The sequence below is a fragment of the Mus caroli genome, unplaced genomic scaffold (assembly GCF_978045245.1).
Source record: "Mus caroli unplaced genomic scaffold, Mus_caroli_1 scaffold_39, whole genome shotgun sequence".
NCBI lineage: Eukaryota > Metazoa > Chordata > Mammalia > Rodentia > Muridae > Mus > Mus caroli.
In genome coordinates this window covers 41,066-67,397 of record NW_028227294.1, presented here as the reverse complement: position 1 = coordinate 67,397, position 26,332 = coordinate 41,066, and the positions used below count along the sequence as shown (strand labels likewise).

The 26,332-nt window shown below is 34.0% G+C and overlaps 1 protein-coding gene and 1 pseudogene across 1 annotated transcript; both read right to left on the bottom strand.

Moving 5' to 3' along the window:
• Window positions 1–7,973: 7,973 nt before the first annotated feature.
• On the bottom strand, window positions 7,974–14,796 carry LOC146999777 (NADH dehydrogenase [ubiquinone] flavoprotein 2, mitochondrial pseudogene; annotated as a pseudogene).
• An 8,179-nt stretch (window positions 14,797–22,975) lies between these two features.
• LOC146999776 (uncharacterized) lies at window positions 22,976–24,681 on the bottom strand. Its single transcript, XM_085834440.1, is given in 2 exon segments — window positions 22,976–23,824; window positions 23,827–24,681. Coding segments are annotated over 2 exon segments (1,704 nt in total).
• Between the last annotated feature and the right edge of the window lie 1,651 nt (window positions 24,682–26,332).

Below are 26,332 nucleotides of genomic sequence, written 5' to 3'. Positions count from 1 at the left end.
ACCAATGGAACAGAATTGAAAACCCAGAGATGAACCAACACTCCTATGGTCACTTGATCTTGCACAAGGGAGCTAAAACCATCCAGTGGAAAAAAGACAACATTTTCAACAAATGGTGCTGGCACAACTGGCGGTTATCATGTAGAAAAATGCGAATTGATCCATTTCTATCTCCTTGTACTAAGGTCAAATCTAAGTGGATTAAGGAACTCCAAATAAAACCAGAGACACTGAAACTTATAGAGGAGAAAGTAGGGAAAAGCCTCGAAGATACGGGTACAGGGGAAAAATTCCTGAATAGAACAGCAATGGCTTGTGCTGTAAGATCGAGAATCGATAAATGGGACCTCATAAAATTGCAAAGCTTCTGCAAAGCAAAAGACACCGTCAATAAGACAAATAGGCCACCAACAGATTGGGAAAGGATCTTTACCTATCCCAAATCGGATAGGGGATTAATATCCAATATATATAAAGAACTCAAGAAGGTGGACTCCAGAAAATCAAATAACCCCATTAAAAAATGGGGCTCAGACCTGAACAAAGAATTCTCACCTGAGGAATGCCGAATGGCTGAGAATCACCTGAAAAAATGTTCAACATCCTTAATCATCAGGGAAAAGCAAATCAAAACAGCCCTGAGATTCCACTTCACACCAGTCAGAATGGCTAAGATCAAAAATTCAGGTGACAGCAGATGCTGGCGAGGATGTGGAGAAAGAGGAACACTCCTCCATTGTTGGTGGGGTTGCAAGCTTGTACAACCACTCTGGAAATCAGTCTGGTGGTTCCTCAGAAAAGTGGACATAGTACTACCAAAGGATCCCCCAATACCTCTCCTGGGCATATATCCAGAAGATGTCCCAACCAGTAAGAAGGACACATGCTCCACTATGTTCATAGCAGCCTTATTTACAATAGCCATAAGGTGGAAAGAAACCAGATGCCCCTCAACAGAGGAATGGGTACAGAAAATGTTGTACATTTACACAATGGAGTACTACTCAGCTATTAAAAAAATGAATTTATGAAATTCCTAGGCAAATGGATGGACCTGGAGGGCATCATCCTGAGTGAGGTAACACAATCACAAAGGAACTCGCACAATATGTACTCACTGATAAGTGGATATTAGCCCAGAAACTTAGGATATCCAAGATATAAGATACAATTTGCTAAATGCATGAAACTCAAGAAGAACGAAGACCAAAGTGTGGACACTTTGCCCCTTCTTAGAAATGGGGACAAAACACCCTTGGAAGGAGTTACAGAGACAAAATTTGGAGCTGTGACGAAAGGATGGACCATCTAGTGATTGCCATATGCAGGGATCCATCTCATAATCAGCTTCCAAATGCTGACACCATTGCATACACTAGCAAGATTTTGCTGAAAGGACCCAGATATAGCTGTCTATTTTGAGACTATGCCAGGGCCTAGCAAACACAGAAGTGGGATAGCACTTTTGGGATAGCATTGAAAATTTAAACGAGGAAAATACCTAATAAAAAATAAATTAAAAAAATTAATAAATAAAAATAAAATTTTAATCACTAGTCAACTAAATGAAGTAAAGCCATCTTTGATCTACCTCTGATATACTTTCTGTGGCTAAGACAAAGAGATAACCTAAATGGAAGAACGACTGATTTTTGTTACTGGTTTCAAAAGTTTCCTTGGCTAGTTTTAATGTTTCAGAGATAGAGTAACCCAGGGCACCATGACAAAAACCTATGATGGAGGAGCCCTATACATCTCTAAATAACCAGAAATTGGAAGAAAAGAAAAGAAAAAAGCTTAGTTTCATTATCATTTCATGTGTGCATTCCCTATGACATAAATTTCTTTCAATAGTTTTGCCTTCTATTAGGTCATCCTCTACCAACTAACCTGTAACTGGAAGTCAAGTCTAAAATGCATGGGTATTGTGGAGTGGTTTATCCAAGGTGCAACATATATTTACTGAATTTTCTAATTTTTAATCAAGTTTCAACTTCTCTAAATCGAATTTGTGTTTGACTTTGAATTTTGTGTTCAGTTTTCTGTGTGTATGGAGAGTGCTATAGTGTGAACTCAAGAGTTGATGTATTATAATCAGGTTCTCTCCTGGGTAATGAGTTTGGATGGTAAGGGAAGGGTCAAGAGTTACACAAAAAAGTTTCCATGACACCCTCATCCTCTGGCATGATTCTCTAGCACTGTACATCTCTTTAAGAAATGTTTTGTCAGTTCTGAGGTCTTTTTTTTATTATCCACACTGATATATTTCACATGCTTATTAGTTTCTAAAGTATAACGATAACTTTTTTTGGAAAGAAGAGAGAAAAGAAAGACTAAGTTGTTCTTTTCAAGTATTGGAAGATTTCTTTTTTTTTTTTAATTAGGTATTTATTTCATTTACATTTCCAATGCTATCCCAAAAGTCCTCCACCCACACCCTCACCTCTTTCTCACCCACTCACTCCTACTTCTTGGCCCTGGCGTTCCCCTGTACTGAGATAGATAAAGTTTGCACGACCAATGGGCCTCTCTTTCCACTGATGGCCCACTAGGCCATCTTCTGCTACACATGCAGGTAGAGACACGAGCTCCGGGGGGGTACTGGGTAGTTCATATTATTGTTCCGCCTATAGGGTTGCAGATCCCTTTAGCTCCTTGGGTACTTTCTCTAGCTCCTTCATTGGGGGCCCTGTGATCAATCCAATAGCTGACTGTGAGCATCCACTTCTGTGTTTGCTAGGCCCCGGCATAGTCTCTCAAGAGACAGCTATATCTGTGTCCTTTCATCAAAATCTTGCTAGTGTATGCAATGGTGTCAGCGTTTGGAGGCTGATTATGGGATGGATCCCCGGATATGGCAGTCTCTAGATGGTCCATCCTTTTGTCTCAGCTCTTCAACAGAAACAAAATGAAGTAAAAATGAAGTCATTTCCGATGCTATTGGCAGATTGTACTGTGGAGACCTTAATAGAGTATCAGTTAATTAAATATTACCAGGATCATCCTCTGCCACAAGTTGCAATATACACTTCCAAATGTTCCTAAAAATCAGAGATACCTGTTCAATCCCTCTGAACTGGGTAATCATGTGTGTAGCACATGGTGATATGATTGTAAAAGATACTGAGTTACATCATGGATGACTTGAGTGACTGATGAGGGTAAACAGTAGTTACCATCTAAAATGTACTTTGCTACAACCCTTTAGATATCATTATTGTATGTAATTGGTGTAATTCAGAACATACTAAGAATGAAGGAACAAATAAAATATGGCAGTTTTTCTTAAGAATTTGGGTACTTTTATTGAGGAAACATACAAAAAGACAAGAAAAATGTAGAGATATAGAGAAGTAGTATGTATTTCAGAAGAAACAACAACAACAAGAAAAAAACAGAAAAGCAATTCTGAGAGCAATAGCTAACTGCAATAAAAATGGGAGCTGTATAATAAGGTGGAGAGTACTGGAATATAAACACATATTGAAAATTTAACTGTACTTCTTTGTTTAATTATGAGGAGCAGCAATTTTTTGATGTACCAAGGAGTGCAGTCCAGAATTTAGAACATTCTCGAATACGGCAGGAAGATGGGTTAACTTGACAGTTTCCAGGGCTGTAATGGAAGTGCATTGATAAGAAATCTTCACTACTACCAAAATTTTGTGTATAGGTAATTAAGGAGACAAGATTTTGTATTTTGTTTTGTTTGTTTGTTTGTTTGTTTGTTTAATTGAGGCATTGAATGAACAACCATTTCTTCATTCACACAGGCTACTCTGGAGAATTAATACAGGTCACTGGAATCTTGCAGAATGTCAGTGACATCAAGCAGAAATAAAATGTTCTGCATAAATTCAGTGATCCATGTTGCACTGAGATTTCTTGGAAGGATATTGTTAGCTTCGGTAATAAAGAGGGAGAATAATGCAGGGACCCTAGATTGGACAGAATCAAGCTTAAATGGCAATTAGCAACAATGAATCTACTGTCCACGAGAAAATTTCAGAGACAATCATATTCATTAAATTAGTAGATGTTTGTTATAACACCATAATAACAAACACCAGCAAAATAGCTTCATCAGTGATAAACTTAGAATCTGAAAAAAAGATTTTTGAGCACAGCAGATTCTTCTCTTGATCCTCTTTTCAATTAGTTAGATTTAAATAAGCTATTGATACCACATAATATTTAAAGTTCATTCAACTATAAAATGTATGAGTATATGAATAATTAAGTTCGAAGACATCATTATAATGTAGCAAATGACAGGCTTTTAAACTATACTGTGTAACTGCAGCTTAAGTATAACCAGTTTAAAATGACTAAATAAACTATTATTTCAAAAAAAGAAAAAAAAAAGAAAAAAGAAAAGAAAAAGAAAAACGTCCTTCTATATTATGTAAGGGTTCTGAATTTGGCAACTGGTTAACATATCCTCTTAAAATATGTAATTAAACATGCACAAAAACGGTGAAAGCCAGAAGCTACTGAGACTGTGAATCAATCAGTATACATTTCATATAACAGATTGTGAAATCATGGGTAGAATCAAAAGTTTTCTGAAGTACTTCAGTGCCTAATCACAGTCCCTTAAAAGGAAACAAATAATGTGAAAAACAACACTTTGAATTGAATTATTGGAGAAATAATGAAAAAAAGGATGTTTTGTGTTGTAAAAATATACATTCTATTACATGCTGAAGATAATTTTGTAGAGTATAGAACCATTAAAAAACAATTGCTTTATTAAATATTTAAGTTACACTTTAAAATAATTCAAAATAATCATATGAATATAACAATTGTACAAGCATTAGAATTACTGACATTCAAGAGGACAGTTATGTATTAAAGAACATGAATGTATATGTCAGGTATGGCTGTTAGCACAAAATAAATAGAAAATACGTAACCCTGACAAAGGATAAGCCTTGATGTGAACTTAAAATGATTTTACAAGAAATATCATGTTCTATATATTAAAGTTTAAAAAATCACCTAATTTATAAAAAATATCTTTACAGACAAGATGAAGGTACAAATTTTGAAATAAAAAGTTTATCCTGTATTATGTAGACATCTTCTAAATGGTGTTTGTAAATCAATAAATCTGTCTTTATGAGTGAAACAAACTCAGTTATTTTGTACTCTAAAAACATATTTAATGTTTAAAAAGGTAATCAGTATGTAGTATATAAATTATTATATTTAAAATTATTGTAATTTAAAATATCAACTTGTAAGATTGAGATAAGGAAAACATTGTACTTTCGAACAATAACATTTTATAAAGAAACTGAAACCTTCCTGCATTTCTGATAGACAATAGACACTTCAAAATGTGGTTTTATAATTTTTATAAGATGATAATCGACTTCATTATATGCATAATAAATCCACCTTTTAATTAAAAATATCCATGAGTGAATTTCTAACAACTCTATTTATAAGACATTTAACTAGAAACGACTCTATGTTATCTCTCCTGCGAATGGAGATATGCTTCTGCAGTTAAGAGCAATTGCTTCTCCTGCAAGAGCTCTCTTCTAATCCCAACACCCATATGGCAAGTAAGAACTTCCTGTAACTCCAGTTTAAAGAGATCTGATTCCTCTTGTTGTATCCAGAAACAGCACATACACACACAATGCCCAGATACATGTGTGGGCAAACCGACCCAAACACATATAATAAAGCATGAAAAATAAAATTTATTAATCAGAGAGAATGAATTATGATATATTTCTATGCCGTATATATAGATATACATTATATATACATATATATATACATATACATGCATTATATATATATATATATACATATACATATACATATACATATACATATATACATACACACACATACACACACACATACACTTATACAAAATTACAGATAAATATATCATGAGTGAACTATAGGTACATGGGTTTCAAAATGCCTGTCCACAAAGGGCACATAAAATATATACTTTTTATACAACTTTAAAACAGAACTTAAATACAACAGAGAACATTGTCCTAGGAAAACACTTCTCTCATATGTTAATGAAATTACTAAATTCAACATTCTGTTAACTTAGAATTTGTATCCTTAATTTATGCTACAATATAATTTTGGGTCATTAATATAAACTTTATTTCTGTCTGTAAAGAATTAAAACATAGCTTCAACAAAATATATATGTTAGAATGTTGATATATGCAGGTGATATTGACAATGGATCTAGAAGTCAAAATTAAGACTCCCAACAGCTAGAGATGTACTTATCCAATGTTGTGAACTGTCTGATATGGGTGCTCTGAACAGAACTTGGTACCCTAAATTAGCATAATGCATGAGTCACTAATGGGTCTTCTCCGTAGCCCTGCTTTAAAAAGTAAGTTAATTAATTTAACTTTACATTTAACTAATTATTAATTTAGTTTTACGTTTTTATTCAGTGCATGTGGGTTGTGCTTATGCAGAAGTCAGAGGAAAATTTGTGATACCATTCTAGCGTATATATCGTAGTGTCCAAGGATCAAGTGCAGTACTCCAGGATTAGCAGCAAGCACTTTTATTCACTGTGCCTTCCTTCCAACCCTATTTAATATTTAAATTACTAAAGAATATATACCAAAAAATAAACTATTCAAAGTCATATTAATGGTAACTACAGACAAGAGCAGTTCAACTTGGATAAAGCATAGCTCTCACTATTTACATGGTGTCCTGAAAATAATTTTAATTACGAACAAAGCAACAATTATACTTCAGTGGATTTCTAATTTTGCTTTCTGCAGTGGTTTGAATAAGAATGACACCTGTCTCGAAAAAACGAAAAAAAAAAAATAAAAAGAATGACACCTGTGGGCTCATGTATTCCAGTGCTTGGTCATAAGGGAATGGCACTACTTCAGAGAAATTAGAAGATGTGGCCTTGTACTAGTAGGTGAGGCCTTGTAGGAGGAAATATGACCTTGTCGGTGAAAGACTGTCAGATCAGTGCCAGTGTCTTATTCTTGCTGGTCCCTGTGAATCCAGTAATAGAATCCTCAGTGACTTCACCAGCACCTGTGTCTGCATGCCACCAGGCTACCCTCCATAACGACAGTGGACTGTAAGCAAATCACTCTTGAATGTTTTTCTTCACAGAGATAGAACACTGAAGAAAACACTTCTTCTGGTATTCTACCTGAAAACTTCTGCATTTCTTTTCCAGCCTTACTCACAATTGTTAGCAAATGGACTGGACTTTAACCTACTTCTTTAATTTGTCTAAATTATCATATCACTCCTGGATCTTATCACATGGCTCAAATTCATTGCTACTGCAGGAAGATGCCCTTGTGCAAGGTTCCATATTCTCATTTCAATTTAATACATAATTTTATAAGTTTTACCATCTAAAAATTTTTCTTTATAGTCTAAGTGTTTCAGGAAACTAGGTATTATTATCTTATAGATTCATTTACAATGAAAAAGGATTTTTTTCTTGTAAAAGCCTTACATATTTCTGATGAATAGTCAAATTATAAATGCCAGTCTTGGAAGGCAGCAAATGAGAACAATATTGAATGAATATGTGATTAGAGAAATATAAAATTAACACTTTAATTCATTTGAGCTATAATGAGTAATATGTGGCTGGCTTTTTTCCCATTTTAAATTCAGTGGCTCTTAATAATAACATGAAATAAAAGCTGTATATTTTTATCTGCCATCAGGGTCTTTCTGTTATAGTCTATCAGTGAATCACTAATGCTCTGACCCTGTGTAATGGCTTTCACTACTGTTCCTTTTAAAGCACCAATTGGTGATAATACTCTATCATAGCAGATCATGAAAACCAATTATTAAAGGAAAAGAATTCACCAAGCAAAATGCATAACTGGAAGTACTGGGAAAATAAAGAGGATTTTAAAAAATGTAAATAATTTCATATTTTATTTCTCCAGTGACATCTCTACAGTGAATATAAGTTAAAGTCTTTCTTCTACACCAATGCTAGGTTGTTTGGGTGGTTCAGTCAAAGAAGGAAGGCCTCCAGCTGGCTCAAAATAGAACCAGACACTTCTTGGCCCACGCTTTGGAACTTTCCCAGTTCTGAGTTCATTAGTATTATCTTCAATAACCTTGGTTGTTAGATCCTCATAGAAGTTGTCATTTATTTGAATCATTGGTGCATTTACACATCCTGAAGTATTCACCTTCCATAACAGTGAATAGTTTTTCAGGTATAGTGCATCTACCTTTTGTTCTAAGCATTCTCTGAAGGGTCTCCAGTCTCTCAGAATCTCAAGCATGCAAAGATACTAGTACATACATGAAACTGGCTTTTGATTATACATTGTATAAAAAGTTTTTACTTTGCATACTCTCATTAGAGGTAGTTCTAAAACTTCTGCCACCTTGTTCACAGCAGAGAGGAAAAACCTTCTATTCTGCCTTTGTGGTAGATCCAGGACAGGCAGCAGAACTGCTTTATGCCCATCTGGGTAATTTTTTATTACTGCTTCCATTATCTTATACTTTCCTGGTGTAGAATCAAATGGAGTATCTGGGTAATTCTCAGGAGGATTACAATGCACAAATAAGGCTCCTCGCATGTATTCTGAACATGACTGGCCACAATATTCTCCTATCCTGGCTGCTGAAGTCTGGTTCTGAATGTAAAGAAGATTTTTTTATAGTGAAGTAGTGTCTGGCTAGATCAATAGACAAGTAAATTTATTACACAATTTCAATTACAGTTTTTATAAACTTTACAAGAGAAGCAATAAACCATTTTCAAAATACATGCTGAAATACTTAAACACCTATATAATTTTTCTTCTAACAAGTTTTGAAGATTGTATTGCTTGTATAATATTAGTCTATTTGAACGAGTTTTTTAAAAAGTATTTCTCTAGTTATATTACAAAACAAGTATTTCTGTTGTTTTTCAAAAAATATTATTGATTTTGTATTCTAAGTTAAAAGTATCTTATTTAAAATAAGAGTATAATTTTCGAAAAATGCTATTATTCAATTAGATGAATTTTGAGCATAGTTAAATTGTATAGATGCAAATTAATCTTAACATAACTTTATTTCAATTTATGATGTTAATAAACGTGGTACTTTTAAGCAAATACAATGTTAAATAAATTTAGGTTTTAGAACATATAAATATTATTAATATTATCAAGAATCCCAGTATGTTATATAATGTTTATTGTAAGTTTTATCAAGAATTAGCATAAAAACTAACATTCATTGAATAGCCATTTAATGTACTATGCAATTTTAACATAAAGTATATGAGACTAATAGTGGTAATTTAAAAATAGATTGATCATTTATTTTCTGTAATCCTTATTTTAATGAAAGTGAACTAGATAGTCACATCTATCATTTCCAGGGTCATGTTTCTTTAGAAAGTCCTAGAATATTCTTTGACTTTCATATTTAGAAAATGAAGTGTTACCTCATCTCTTCCTATTTTTATTGAAATTATTATACCTATAAAATACTGGAGAGTTTAAATATCTCCAATCCTGCATGGATCATAAGCTTTAAAAACATTTTCCATAAACTGTCAATGTTGTACTTGAAAATAATCAGCTTACTACCTAAAAGTGTTACAACACTTTGTCTTCCATGGTCCCCCTCTAAAGGCTTTATAACTTGGGTTGAACACATTTCAAAGGTAAATACTAAGTAATCAACTCCTTTTATTATCCTGGAATATATTCTTGTCATCTGAACATGATTTACTATTTATTTAAAATGTTTCTGGTAGGTTTTCAAGGTTATTTTCACTGGGGGCATTATGATGTGGTTTGTAACTTTTACGAGAGGTATAGTATCTTCCTGCTCTTCTTTTCTTTCTTTCTGTGCTTTGACTTCCACATCTGGAGTTAGTTTTAGAGTGCAATTTGAAACAGGGAACCAATCATTTGTGCATTGTGGCTTGGTCCACACCTGGATCTTGGGGAATTCAGGCCCAGTGTCAGGGTCTGGTGACTCCTTATCTGTCAGTACTCAGAGCTAAAGGATGACAAAGGAAGTTTGGGATGTGTGCTAAGGATCTAGGAACCACTAATTGCCAGTGTCCCAAGCATATGGGAAGCAAAACTTGGGTGGGACATTTGTGGTTTACTTGTTGTTGCCAAGAATTGGATGATATGTAGAGGATTAGACTATGTGTTTGGGATCTGTGCTCCAAGCTTTTTATCTAAGCATCTGAATCAGGTAATGTTTAAGCAAATTGTATTAATATCATATATTTTTAATTAGTTTAGTGGTTATGTGACTAAGTTCAAATGATGTTTTTAACAGTGCTGTCCATAAATAAATACTTCAATAACCCTTAGATTGTTAACAAATAGTTCAGTATCTCTACATTTTTTCTATCCTTCTATGAGGTAAGTGATCAAAAATATCTATTAAATATAATTAACATAAGCATATACTTTTTAATTAAAGATGATTACTAAATATAATACACAGGTTCATGTATAAGTCCCAGTGACCACAGGACTACATATTAGTGACACATCCTTTATATAGGAGTATAGACTGAACATAATAATTTGTTTCTATTGAGCAAAATAAAACAAAATAATTGGGTTGCAAAACACTGGGAATTCCACTCCCTTTGGCTGTTACTGAGGCCTTCTTACTTGCTCAGCTCTATGAAATGAACTTTCATGTTGTGATGGTTTGTACATGCTCATCTCAGGGAGTGGCACTATTAGAAGTAGGTGTGGTCTTTTTGGATTAGCTGTGTCACTGTGGGTGTAGGCTTTAAGACCCTTATACTAGAGGCCTGTAAGTCAATATTCTGCAAGCAGCCTTCAGATGAAGTTGTAGAACTCTCAGCTCCTCCTAAACCATGACTGCCCAAACACTGCCATGCTCACTTCTTGATGTAATGTACTAAGTCTCTGAAACTGTAAGCAGCTCCAACTAAATTAAGGACCTTGGTCATATTATCTGTTCATAGAAGTGAAAGTCTAAGAAAGACCCACGTTTTACCATGTTCTGTGGCAAGTCTGACACACAGAAAACAGGCAGAAGCAACAACTCAGTGTGTAATTATTGAGACAGCCTAACAATTTGTAAAAAGTCAGAGGCTACCATGAAAGGGCTATCAAAAAGAAGGATCTTTATAATTAAAATATTAGATTAACAACAGGCTCTGTGAAGGCCAAAAGTAGAATACTCAGAAACTTGAACTCAGAGATTTGGTCTACTTGCTTTGGGACATGACAGCAATTATGAGCTTATGTCACTAAAATTAAGAATAATTTAATGCATGAGAATAAGTAAATAGTGCACTCAGGATTGTCATAGGGGTTATAAATTGGAAAGGGCAGAAATTCATATTTATAAGTATTAAAAATGATCTTTATGTACTTAGTGTGTTTAGAAACAAACAACTCATTTTTAATGCTTTTTCTTTATTTTTGATAATTTCATATATGAATACAATGAAGGATGATCACATCTACTTTTCATTTCCCAGTATTTACCAATACCCATATGTACTCATCAATTCAACCCCATCTACTTCATACTTATGTTTGTTTGAAAGCCCAATAAGTTGAATTATTGCCGCTTAAGTGCATATGGATGTGTGGCCATTCATTGGGTCGACCCAACTTACGAGGGGACACATTCTGATTTACATGCTTCTATTGTATTTTTAGTGTTTTCTTTATTTTTTTTCTTTTAAAGATTTTAGTGTATTTAAGTTTGGGTTTTTAATTTAAGCTTTAATTGACGTCAGAATTGGGTGTTCAGATCAGAACATCCACAGTGACACAGCTAATCCAAAAAGACCACACCTACTTCTAATAGTGCCACTCCCTGAGATGAGCATGTACAAACCATCACAACATGAAAGTTCATTTCATAGAGCTGAGCAAGTAAGAAGGCCTCAGTAACAGCCAAAGGGAGTGGAATTCCCAGTGTTTTGCAACCCAATCATTTTGTTTTATTTTGCTCAATAGAAACAAATTATTATGTTCAGTCTATACTCCTATATAAAGGATGTGACACTAATATGTAGTCCTGTGGTTCAGATCAGATTCATGGGATTATTTCGATATATTTATATCTGTTAAGAGATAGAGAGAAAGTAATATTGAAAGAAACAAAGAAATAAAGAAAAAGATTGAAAGAGTGAGAGTGAGAGAGTGTGAGAGGAAGGAAGGAAAGAAGGAAGGAAGGAGGGGAGAGTGAGAAATTGATAGATAAAAAAAGAAATAAAACAAATAAAGTCAAAACATAAAGAAAAAGAGAGACAGAGAGATAAAGTTCGGAAGAAAGGAAGAAACAGAAAGAAAGAAAGAAAGAAAGAAAGAAAGAAAGAAAGAAAGAAAGAAAGAAAGAAAGAAAGAAAGAAAGAAAGAAAATAAGAGAGGGAAAGGGAGAAAGAGGGAACGATTCAGAGATGGAAACATATGGAGAAAGACAGAATTTATGAAATATACAAAATTAATTAAAAATAAATAAATAAATGAATGAATAAACGTTTTAGGGATTTTTCAGCTTTATGTGTATTCATTTTAGATTTCTATGGTATTATAAAAGGATTTGTAGAGTTTTAGAAAAGTGTATTAGAGTTTCTTGTTTTTTAGGCTTCTATTTTATTTTTAGTGTTTTCTTTTTTTTTTTTTTTTTTAATGAACTTTAATGATTTCGCAAAGCTGGAAAACAGTAAGAGATACAAAGAAAAACCCAATATAAAAAACTCAAAAAAAATTAATAAACAGAGGGAGAGAGAGTCAGAGCGAGAAATAGAGACTGAGAGAGACTGAGAGTGAGAGAGAGAGATAGAAACTTAGAAAGAAAAAACAAACAAGGAAAGAAAAAGAAAAAACAAAGAGAGAGAGATAGAGGAAGAAAGGTAGGAAGAAAGGAAGAACGGAAGGAAGGAAGGAAGGAAGGAAGGAAGGAAGGAAGGAAGGAAGGGAGAGAGAAAGAAGGAAAGGAACAATGGAAGAAATAGAAAGAAAGAAAGATAGAAAGAAAGAGAGAGAGAGAGAGAAAGAAAGAAAGAAAGAAAGAAAGAAAGAAAGAAAGAAAGAAAGAAAGAGAAAAGGAGAAGATTCAGAGATGGAAACATAGGGAGAAAGACAGAATTTATAAAATATAAAAAAATAATTAAAAAAAAACAAACATACAAATAAATAAATGAATAGATAAATAGATAAACAAATAAACAAATAAATATTTTAGGCAAATTTCGGCTACACGTGTATTCTTTTTAGATTTCTATGGTATTTTAAAAGGTTTTGTAGAGTTTTTAGAAAAGTGATTTAGAGTTTCTTGATTTTCAGGATTCTATTGTATTTTTAGTGTTTTCTTTAAATGATTTTAGTGTATTTAAGTTTTGGTTTTTAATTAAAGCTTTAATTGACATCAGCCTTGTCCAGGGTGATCAGATAGGATACATGGGATTATTTCGATTTATTTATATCTGTTAATAGATAGAGAGAAAGTAATACAGTTAGAAACAAAGAAATAAAGAAAAAGAATGAAAGAGAGAGAGTGAGAGGAAGGGAGGAAATAAGGAAGGAAGGAAGGATTGAAGGAAAGATGAAAGAAGGAAAGAAAGAATGTAGGAAAGAGGGTAGAGAGAGAAAAATGATAGAAAAAATAAATAAAGACAAAAAATAAAGAAAAAGAGAGACGAAGAGATAAAGTTAGGAAGGAAGTAGGAAACAGAAAGAAAGAAAGAAAGAAAGAAAGAAAGAAAGAAAGAAAGAAAGAAAGAAAGAAAGACAGAAAGAAAGAAAGGGAGAGAAAAAGAAAGAGAGAAAGAGAGAAAGAGAGAAAGAGAGAAAGAGAGAGAGAAAGAGAAATACAGAATTTATTAAATAAATTAGTAATCATAAATAAATAAATAAATAAATAGATATCTTAGGCATATTTTGGCTTATTGTGTATTCTTTTCAGATTTCTAGAGTATTTCAAAAGTTTTGTAGAGTCTTTAGTATAGTGATTTAGATTTTCTTGTTTTTCAGGCTTCTAATTTTTTTTTGTTCTGTTTTGTTTTGTTTTGTTTTGTTTTGTTTTTTTAATGATGTTACTGTATTTTAGGGTTTCGATTTTAATTTATGCTTTAAGTGATTTCATTTTTAATGCATTTTACTGTATTTCTTATAGTTTTGTTTTTGTTGTTGTAATTTTTGTTGTTCTCTTTTTTCCAAAAAAAAATTTAGGGTTTTATATTTGGCGTTTCATTGTTTTGGTTTTGCCAGGCAGTGTTGACCATGCCTTTAATTCAAACTATTGAGAGGCAGATGTAAGTGATCTTTTTTTTTTTTTTTTTTTTTTTTTTTTTTTTTTTACTTTGAGTTCAGCATGGTCTCTATAGGAGGCTAGAGGACAATAAGAGATACACAGAAAAACCCAATCTAAAAACCTCAAAAAAAAAAAAAAAAAAAAAAAACAGAGGGAGAAAGAGACGCAGAGAAAGAGAGACACAGAGAGAGAGAGAGTGATAAGGTCAGAGAGAGAGAGATAGAGACACAGAGAGAGAGAGAGAGGGTCAGAGAGAAAGAGAGAGAGAGAGAGAGAGAGAGAGAGAGAGAGAGAGAGAGAGAGAGAGAGAGAGAGAAAGAGAAGAAATTTAGAAAGAAAAAAAAACAAACAAGGAAAGAAAAAGAAAAAAATAAGAAAAAGAGGGAGAGATATAGGAAGGAAGGAAGAAAGGAAGCAAGGAAGGAAGGAATGATCAAAGAGAGAGAGAAAGGAAGAAAGAAACAAAGAGAGGAAGGGAGAAAGAGAGAAAGAGACAGAAAAAAACATAGGGAAAAAGACAAAATTTATAAAATTTACAAAATTAATTTAAAATAAATAAACAAACAAACGTTTTAAGGATATTACAGGTTCATGTGTATTCTTTTTGGATTTGTATGGTATTTTAAAAGGATTTGTAGAGTTTTTAGAATAGTGATTTAGAGTTTCTTGTTTTTCAGGCTTCTAATGTATTTTTAGTGTTTTCTTTCTTTTTTTAATGATTTTAGTTTGTTTAAGTGTTTGGGTTTTAAATTAAGGTTTAATTGACTTTAGACTTTTCCTAGGTGATAAGATAAGATGCATGGGATCAATTCAAAATATTTATATCTTTGTGACAGAGGGAGAAAGTAATATAGAAAAAAAAAACCAAAGAACTAAAGAAAAAGAAAGAAAGACAGAGAGAGTGAGAGATAATGATAGGAAGGAAGGAAGGAAGGAAGGAAGGAAGGAAGGAAGGAAGGAAGGAAGGAAGGAAGGAAGGAAGGAAGGAAGGAAGAAGGAAGGGAGAGTGAGGAAAAGATAGAAAAAAGGAAAAAAAATAAAGACAAGAAATAAAGAGACAAAGAGATAAAGTTAGGAAAAGGGGTGAAAGAGAAAGAAAGATAGAAAGAGAGAAAGTCAAAATTTATTAAATAAATAAGTAATTATGAATATAAATAAATAAATAAATAAATAAATATCTTAGGCATATTTCGGCTTCTTGTGTATTCTTTTCAGATTTCTAGAGTATTTCAAAATTTTTTAAGGACTTGAGTATAGTAATTTAGCGTTTCTGGTTTCGAGATTCTAATGTATTTTTTTTTTTGTTCTGATTTGTTTTTTTTGTTTGTTTTTTTAATTATGTTAGTATACTTTAGGGTTTCAGTTTTAATTTATGCTTTAACTGATTTCATTTTTTGAAGTATTGTACTGTATTTCTTGTAGTTTTTTTGTTGTTGTTGTAATTTTTGTTGTTCTCTTTTTTCCAAAAAAAAAAAAAAAAAAAAAAAAAATTAGGGTTTTATCTTTGGTGTTTCATTATTTTGGTTTTGCCAGGCAGTGTTGAACATGCCTTTAATTCCAACTATTGAGAGGCAGATGTAAGTGATTTTTTTAATCAGCGTTCAGCATGGTCTCTACAGGAAGCGGAGGACAGTAAGAGATACACAGAAAAACCAAATCAAAAAGACTCAAAAAATAATTAACAGAGGGAGAGAGGGAGAGAGAGACAGAGAGAGAGAGAGAGAGAGAGAGAGAGAGAGAGAGAGAGAGAGAGAGAGAGAGAGAAAGTTAGAAAAAAACAAACAAAAAATGAAAGAAAAAGAAAAAAGAAAAAATGGAGAGAGAGAGGATGAAAGGAAGAAGAATGGAAGGAAGGAAGGAAGGAAGGAAGGAAGGAAGGAAGGAAGGAAGGAAGGAAGGAAGGAAGAAAGAAGGAAGGAAAGAAGGAAGGAAGGAAGGAAGGAAGGATGAGAGAGAGAGAAAGAAAGAAAGAAAGAAAGAAAGAAAGAAAGAAAGAAAGAAAGAGAGAAAGAGAGACAGACAGAGACAGAGACAGAGATAGAGGAAGGGATAAAGAGAGAAAGATTCAGAGACAGAAACATAGGGAGAAAGAGAGAATTTACAAAATATACAAAATAAATTTAAAATAAATAAATGAGTGAATGAATGTATGAATGAATGAATGAATGAATGAATGAATAAATAAATAAATAAATAAATAAATAAATAAATAAATAAATAAATAAATAAGCAAACGTTATAGGGATATTTCGGCTTCATGTGTATTCATTTTAGATTCCTATGGTATTTTAAAAGGATTTGTAGAATTTTTAGAAAAGTGATTTAGAGTTTCTTCTTTTTCAGGTTTCTATTGTATTTTTAGTGTTTTCTTTATTTTTTAAATGATTTTATTTTATTTAAGTGTTTGGTTTTTAATTTAAGCTTTAATTGACTTCAGCCTTGTCCTGTGTGATCAAATAGGATGCATGGGATCATTTTGAAATATTTATATCTTTTTAGAGATTGAGAGAAAGTAATACAGAAAGAAACAAAGAAATAAAGAAAAGAATGAAAGAGGAAGAGAGTGAGAGAGAGTGAAAGGAAGGGAGGAAAGAAAGAAGGAAGGAATGATTGAAGCAAGGATGAAGGAAGGAAAGAAAGAAGGAAGGACTGAGGGGAGAGTGAGAAAATGATAGAAAAAAAGAAAAAAGCAAATAAAGACAAAAAATAAAGAGAGATACAAAGAGATAAAATTAGGAAGGAAGCAGGAAAGAGAAAGAAAGAAAGAAAGAAAGAAAGAAAGAAAGAAAGAAAGAAAGAAAGAAAGAGAGGGAGAGGGAAAGGGAAAGGGAGAGGCAGAGGGAGAAGAATGTGGGTACATTCAGATTGTCTGCCTTATTGTTTTGGTCAGTGTTTCAAACCTAAAAAACCAAATAAACAAACAAACAAACAAAAAAAAAGCGTAAAATTCTAAAAAAGCATATGATCCAGGAAGGTATTAAACTAACACAGATCAGCCTGCTTCTGAATGCTAGTCTTAAAAGGGAATACTCTATATTAGGCTCTTTTGGTTTTTTTATTTGTTATGTAAAAGATTTTAAAAGTTTTTCTCTATGGGATATGTGTGTGTATGTGCGTCTGTGTGTGTCTGTGTGTCTGTGTATCTCTGTGTCTTTGTCTGTGTGTGTGTGTTTGTGATCAGATTCTCTGGAACTACAATTGCAGATTGTTGTGAACCACTATGTGAGTGCTATTAATTGAACCCTGTTCCTCTTCAAAAGCAACCAGTGTTCCTAAGCTGTGAGCCATCTTCTCAGTCCCTTCTGCCTCCTCTAACCTCCACTTCTCTGTTCATCTTACCCAGATATGTCTTTCATACCTACTTCTTCTGACTGTTTTTATTTGGTTAATTCCCCTTTGCTTTTCTCTTGTTTCCTCAACTCCTTCTTCAAGATTCTGCACTTCCTTTTGCTTTGGAAGATTCTCACCTAATTTAAATCCAGACTTTAGGGCATGTATTTAAAAATTTTGCTAGTTATTCTGACAATGCTTTCCTCTTGATGTCACCACTTGGGTAATGTCACCACTTTTACTCCTCTGCTTCTCATTTGGCAAAATATCATGGAGTCAGAGTGATTTACTTTTTTTCCTCATTTGCTTAATATGTCAGCATGCCCTGCTTATAGACTATGGTACAGCCGCTGTTTAACTTTCATAATTTTGGGTTATGTATTAATTTTTCCGGGAGTTCCAGATTGAATAGAGGGGGTTATTCCTCCAGATGATACTGACAGGCATGATTTAGAGTAGTCAGAAATAGAAATACTCAATTTTCCCAATATTGTAATCCTTTAAAACACAGCTCCCAAACCATAATGTTATTTCATTTCAACTTCAAATTATAATTTTGTTATAGTCATCGATTGTAATGTATATATCTTATAAACAAGATATTTGATATGGGATACTTTTAAAAAGGTTGTTTGAGCCCTGAGAGGAGTCTCAACCAATGGTTTGAAAACCACTAATCTGGACACGATGGGGGTACCATTACCAATATAGAGTGTTTACTAGTATTGCTGGGAAGATGTCTCCCTCACTTGAAGGCAGAGGGAGTTCCAAGAACAGGCTTTTTCTGAGTCCCCATACTTCTGTCCAAACCTGTACACCTTGTTGATGATCACTGAAGTATCAAATGGCCATACTTAGTAAATTAGAGTAATCTTGTTTTCTTTTAAAATCTAGAAAATGATGATTCTAAAACTGGTTCCACTAGCTAAAAGCAGTGGCTGGCACTCTTTCTAGGGATCCCTTATGTAGTGTTCCTTTATATCTCCAAGGCCAACAGCAGATGGCAGAGTCCCTCCTGGGCTGTATTTCTCTGATCTATTCTCACCTGCTATGCTGCTTTCTTTCACGAAGAGTGCACATGATAATACTGAACTCATCCCGTCTTTAGTCAGCACAAATAGCCTATTTTTTTTCCTCTATGGCCCAGTTGCTCATGATTTTGAGACATAATCATACATCTTGTATTGACAAAAAGAATGACACTGATTTCTAGTATATAATGAAGCATATTTTGCATGACTTCTTTTCAGGAGCCAGGAAATTCAAGATGAAGACACCATCAGTAGATGAAGAAATTCTCGTTGGATGTTGCCCTCACAGAAGGGATCCAATGGGCTAGTAACAAGGAAACAAACTCCCTGTCATAATTAAACCTTTTCTATGACAGCATTATTCATTGATTTTTATTTGTAGGTCCTATCCCTCCTGACCCAGTCCAATTTTTCCAAATATATTAAAACCTGAGGATTAGTCTACAGAAAATTACATTTGCGGAAACACATTGAAGCATCATATGAAGGTGAATATTTGAAAATCTATAGTAGTGTGGGGGCAATATTCTTTATACCTCATGTACACTTAAAATCTCTAGCTACTTTCTTCCCTGTGAAAGCATGGCAGCCCACTGAGTGACTTTTTTTTGATGCATAATGATATACAAAACTTAATCACTTTGCCATATCCTGTCACCCATATCCAGCTCAAAATGCAACATCCACATGAGAGTAGAAACATAAATAAATTTAATAGTGTCTTGAAGCTAAAATTCCCAATTTAATCAAACCATCATTTAGAATCAGCTACTTAATACCAATGTGCTTTAAATGTACAAGTCACTGGGCTTTGTTGTGACTCTTTGCACAGGTCAATAGTGACCTTTAACCATTTTCATCCTCCCCACTATCCTCCATTTCTATCTTCTCAGACCCCCCTGCTGGTGCCCTTACTCTTCCAAAATATCTCCTTTTATTTAATGTGCCTTATTAAAATTATAAATTGACAATTGTCATTTTGATTTTAGCTTGTCTCACCTAACACAATTTGATGAGAAATACCTCTCTCCTTCTCTCTCTCTCTCTCTCTCTCTCTCTCTCTCTCTCTCTCTCTCTCTCTCTCTCTCTCTCTCTCTCTCTCTCTCTCTCATTTTTAAGAAATTCATCCAGTGGGGCTGGCATCTATATTTCCTCCATAGCTTGTCTATTTCACACAGTATAACAATCAACATTGATGATATGGATGTGTAGAGGTGCTTCTTAGATTTTTTTAGAACGTAAATCAACCTGGGAAGATAGTACCTCAGATGAACACTGTCTCCATCACACTGGCCTGTGGTCACCTCTGTAAGGAATGATCTTTTGTTGGTGGCTGACCTGGAAGAATCTAACCCACTATGTAGTTGGGGTCATCCCCTATAAAGAGGATGTAATGTGTGGAGGGGACTGAAAAAACATTTTTTAAGCACTTAAGATCAATGTGGCATGAACAATTAAAGTGCCCTCTAATTTGTAAGTAAATTCCATTCTTACCTATGTCCAGAATTCTGTCTACCCATATTTCAAAAGTAAGATTACGTTATCTATTTCTTCCTGTTTTACTGCATTTAATCTACGAATATCCTTGTAACCAGAAATGCTGGTAAATTTTAAAGACATTTAAAATGTGACTGGTAGATATCGGGTTTCTTTTAAGTTTAACTCAAATTTGAAAGCAGACCCAAGGTCTATGATTTCCTTGCACTTTACAAAGAATACATAATTCATGATTGCAATTGGCTTCAATGCAATGTATTCAATCCTATTAAATTCCAGCTTTGTTTGAATAAAAATTGTCCTCCTCTAACTGTGGGTTTTCATAAAGTGAATATTGTGCTATCCTGTGTGTTGCCTCAAGAGTCTGGCAACATTTCTGATTCCAAGAATAGCTTAAAGATAACCAAGGGAAAGATTGGTACAGGAAAAATAACCACCAAGTATGTTGGCATGCCAGACACCGAAGACTTTCACAGAAGGAAAATAAAAAAAAAAGTAAACAAACAAACAAAACAAAACAAACAAACAAACAAGAAAAGCAAATACACAATAAAAATGGTGCAAGAGTGAATCTACTTGAGCAGCATGTGAATCAGGAAATCAGGCCATTTTTATAGGGATTCATTTATTCAATTATTCAATTATTCATTTATTCATTTATTCATTTATTCATCTATTCATCTATTCATCTATTCATCTCTTCATCTATTCATTTATTCATTTATTCATTTCATTTATTCATTTATTCATTTATTATTATTTATTCATTTCTTCATTTATTCGTTTAATTTATTCACTTATTTGCGTATTCGCTTATTGATTTATTCATTTATTTATTCGTTATTTATTCGTTTATTCGTTTATTCGTTTATTCATTCATTCATTCATTCATTTATTTATTTATTTATTTATTTATTTATTTATTTATTTATTTATTTTGGATTTCTAGGAGGCCATATGAAAATATAAATTCTAGATGCTCAACGTTTCTGAGTGTAACACCAGAAGGAACCAGCCTGATAGGGGTTCTATGATGTAAGCGAGATAGGTGATGTCACAGAGAACTGGTCAGAGTTTGCACAACTATTCCACTTGGAGACGCTAGAATTCCTTGAAGTCGTGTTCAGTATCTTCACAGTGGTGAGTGAAAGCCAGGTCAGCTCCTGACCCACAAAGTCGTTCCAGAGACTTTTGGTACCTGGCCTGTTTCAGAAGACAGAATCTTGAACACTAGGATATTTTTGTGGGGTATGCACCTTTATGGAGTAACTTGGACTCTCATAGCTCCTTAAGGCTATATGTTTTCCCTCCTTTAGTGAGTAACTGCACATTCTAATTTCTCTCATGTTTGGATTCTAGGGGAATGGATGGTCTACATTATTTGATCTCATGAGTTTATTAACCTTGCTAACAATATCTCGTTCACAATTCCACTAATATGCCAAAACTTCCATTGTCCATGTGCATTTTAGAAGATATTAGTTCTAAATTGCTGATATGGCAAGGACTTGTTGTCCCAGAAAATGTTTAGATTACATGCTGAAACAGATTTTTGATAGTATTTAGATATTATATTTAGCATTAAATCTTTTCCTTTAAAAACAATGACTATTTACTCGAAAAATTGAAATATAAAGAATTCACATTGATGGTTTGTTATGTTGCTGCTGAGAATGTTGAAGCCCTTTTTACTACCCTTTCCTTAGTAATCATGCACACACCCTGTTTCTACTCTTAATCAAACAAGCAAACACAATATCAAACTAAATATCCAACCAACCAAACAAGAAAATGCTGTGTTACTAAGATGAGTGTTGTCTTTATTCTCAACTTTGCATGCCTCCTCAATTATTATTGGCAAAGGCCAACTCACTTCACTTATCCCTCCTGTAAGCCCCTGGCCAAGATATATTTTAGATGGCTGGGCAAGCCATCTTTTGTAAAATATCTCTTCATGATTAGGTATAATTCTATCCTCTTGGGATTGTTTCCCTGTATTTAATTTCTGACATAGAATAGATCCCTGTAAATAGAAGGTAGACTGAGGGAGAAAAATCACTGAATATTTAGAAATAAAACCAAGTAATGCTGAGGCAGAAGGTTTTCAAGTTCAAAGTCACCTTGTTAAAGTGTAGCCTATGTAACTTAATAAGTCTCTGTCTCAAAATAAGGGTAAAAACAGAGCCAGAATAAAGACCAAGGAATAAAACTGGTGATTTCTAATTAGGAAACTATAAGCTTGTCATACTGTGTTGTCATAAGGTAAAGGGGAAATTCCTGGATTAACTAACAATAGAATTCACAAAAGTAAAAGTCGTTTGCAATAGTGATTGTGTTTCACATCATGAGAATGTGTACATTTGGGACATGCAACAAACATAAAAATATATTTTTCAGAAATTATTCAGAAGCAATTTGTTTCTATTCACTGAAATTAACTAGTTGAATGGACTGTATGAGTACCTCTAACCCAAACACAGCAACACAGAATTCAAGATAAGGGGGCAGTAATAAATGTCTCTTCCCTCTCTGCAGCAAAACACATGTAAAGGTCAAAAGAATAACCCAATTCAAAACAGCAGTCACTCAAAAATAAATGTTTTCAATGTTTATTTTCCAGAAAAACCTTCAGCAAGTAAGTTTCAAGCCTTTGTCTTTTTATTGTAGGTCCAATGGTTAAAGGTGATAGAAAATGTATTGATACTTCAAAAGTTGCTGCAAATGATGGCAATGTCCAATCAATCAGTAGTTGGGCCATTTCATATAAGTTACTGAATGTTTTATTGTTGGACAGAATGGTCCTCGGATAGAGGATTTGTAGTTAGGCTTCAAAACGCTGAAAAAATTCTCTGGTAACCATTCCCAGGGAGTGTTGACAAGCTTACTTGCACATTGTAATTAGGTGCAGATCTTGCATCATAAGCCCCATAACTGTAGAGGGAGAAATGATCGCCATCAGGGCCGTGAAAAGCTGGCAGTGTATTCCAGACATTCAGGAAATTGCCATACACTTGAGAAAAATTAACTCGTCCAGTACTTCCACCACTTCCAGCTGCCCCACAAAAGTTTCCATTTGCTCAGATGTTATGTAGATTTTGTCCAAAACTGTTTTGGGTTGCTCCCACCGAATACTGACTTGACCCAAAGGCACTTGGGTTTGCCCCAAGAACATACTGGCTTATCCTGAAAACATGTGGGTTTGTCGCCAAAACATTTTGGTTTGTCCAGATATTGTATGGATTTGCCACATGAGCATAGCAGTTTGTCCTGCAGGTATCTGAGTTGGTACCCAAACTATACTGGCCTGCCCCAAAAGCATTTGGACTTGTTCCAGAAGCATATTGGCCTGTCCCATAAGCATCTGAGTATGTTCCAAAAGGATACTGGTTTGTCCAGAAAGCATTTTGATTTGCCCCCAAAGCATATTGGTTTATCCCGAAAGTATTTGAAAATGCTGCCAAAGCATACTGGCTCACTCCTAAGGAATTTCCGTATGTTCCCAAAGTGTATTGGCTTATACTTAAGGTGTTTGGAAGAGTATACTGGCTTGCCAAGAAGGTATTTGGGTTTGCCTCCAGAGCACAATTGATTACCCATACAGTATTTGAGCTTGACCTCAAAGTATTACTGCTTGCCATGAAAGCAGTTGAATTTGTCAAAAAAAAAAAAAAAAAAAAAAAACATTAGAGTTCGACTGGAAAGCATTGGGGGTATCCCTGAAACCACGGACAGTTGCCAAAGGTACATCCGAGTTTGCTCTAGAAGTATATGAGTCAGCTCTGTGGGCATCTTGGTTGGCTTCTTGAGCATCGGGGTTAGCCATAGTGTGGAAGCTTGGGCTGCTTCCTCCTCTCCAATTGTTTTCTAACTCCACAGCTGGAACTGATTTTCTTGTCCTATCCTTAGCTATAGTCTTTCTTTTACTCAACTGTCTAGCTGTATATTCTTTAGGGTATGCCATTTTAACTTCACAACGACTGGAGCCAATGAAATGGTACCTGGTTTCTAAAACCTTTCTAACGGGGTTTTCATCCCTGTATTTGATAAAGCCGAAAGCTCTTCTTTCCTGCGTATCTGAACACAGTGGAAGCTCTATAGCCTCTATCTGCCCAAGTGTGCCAAAGTAAGCTCTTATTTTTTCTTTAGACATCCGCGGGTTCAGCCCACCCACAAAAATCTTTTTATTGGAGAATTGAGATACCAGGGCTTTAGCCCTTTTAAATTTTATTTTCTTGCCATCAACTTTGTGGTCTTTCACTCGAAGCACCTTCTCTACTGTGGCACTGTCTTTGAAAAGCACGAATCCAAATCCCCTAGACAGACCAGTATTTGGGTCTGTTTTTATAATAAAGTCTATTACTTCACCAAACTTAGACAAGTATTCCAGAAGTACCTGCTTGCTCATTTCTTGGGAAAGTCCCCCGATGAACATCTTACTAGCATCCTGTTCGTTCTTGGTGGCACCGATTTTGAACCCTTCCCGAAATTGGTCTCTTTCATTATCCTTTCTCACAGCGAGACTGGCAGTATTCATGGTTTATAGGCTGGATGGAGGTGATTTGACTGTTGGATAAACACTGGCCTAGGCACAAATGGCGGGGGCATAGCTGTCCTCAGGGAGTCGAGGAAATTATTGCACAACCGTGACAAAATAGAAACAAGCATTATAACTAGAGACAAGGCAGGAGCTGCCTCTCATTCTAAATTGGGGGTGTGGGGGTGGGGAAGGATGCGGGGGGGGGGCAGTGATAGTGTCTGATTTGTCCCTAAAAGGTGTTGATGCTTGCAATGTAAAAAGCAGCCCTACCTATAGACTTTCTTTTTGTGTTTATAACACCCCCAAAAGGAATAGTATGGTAGAAAAGGAAGCCTTTTCGATGTTGATTCTGTCTTTTCATGTTACATCTCTTTGAATTTTGTTAAAAACAATTTATTTTTCCTGAACATTTCTTTGAATGTTCAAAAAACTCTTCACTTCATACTTTAGATGTGCTTCATATTAATCTTCACTATTTGAAATAAGACTGAAATGGGAAAGTAATACAAAGTTGAGACATCCTACAGGAAAAACAGAATGTCTATGGGTTTGTATATTTTACCAAAGGACTCTAAAGGAACATTTTAAAATAAAAGCTTCACTGAGATTCATTTATAACATTTACCCTTTAAATGTAAAATGCATTTACATTGTAGTGATAATATTTAGGAAATGTGCCATCATCTTCTAAGTCTGTAAACCATTTAAGCAGTCACTCCTCATTTCTGGATGACCCACTTAATGGTATAATATGTTGGTTTTCTCTTTTATTTCTCATAATACTGTTTTCCAGATGCTGTAATATACAATAATATTTTCTTCTTTATCCATTGTGTGGATGTAGTAAATTTTGTTTTCATAATTTACAATATCACTTACCATTTTGTTTTTTTCCTTTATTCCATATATGAAAACATTCACACACACACACACACACACACACACACACACACACACACACACACACACACACACACACACAGTGGACTTTTTTCTGGCAACCATTTTTGTTTGTTTGTTTCTTTCTTTCTTTCTTTCTTTCTTTCCTTCTTTTTTTCTTTCTTTCTTTCTTTTTTGTGGACAGTTAAATATATACTCCCCATTTTTCTCTTCTATTGAGAAAGCATTTAATATTGAGATTTTTTTCCCAATATTTAAAACACACAGATCAAATTTTAGAATTTTTTTTTCTTTTTTTTTGGGCAATTTCTGTGCTTGTCACTACCCATTAGATATAATGTACTTGTTTGTCTATTATTTCCTCCTTCTAATATTATTCCTATGAAAAGGGAGATTTTATGTGTCTCCATAATTTTTCCCAAAGTTCATGTATAGAACTATTCTAGAGGAATATTAATGTTTATGGCATCATTACTATGTTAAGAATCATGGCCAACTATCCCTCTCCAAATTGAAGGCTTAAATATTAAGAATAATTTAAATACCAGAAATTAAGCTACATTCTATAAATACCTTCAGGACTCGACAGTTGCAACTTACCACATAATGGTCTTTATGCTTGCCTCCTTGATTCAATGGATGGGACCAGTTTAAAGTTGGAAAATGTTGAATGTGAAGATATAAAATACAGCTTCATGGCATGATAGATGCCCCAGTGGAGGAAAGTTGAGAGCAGGGAAGTGGGTGT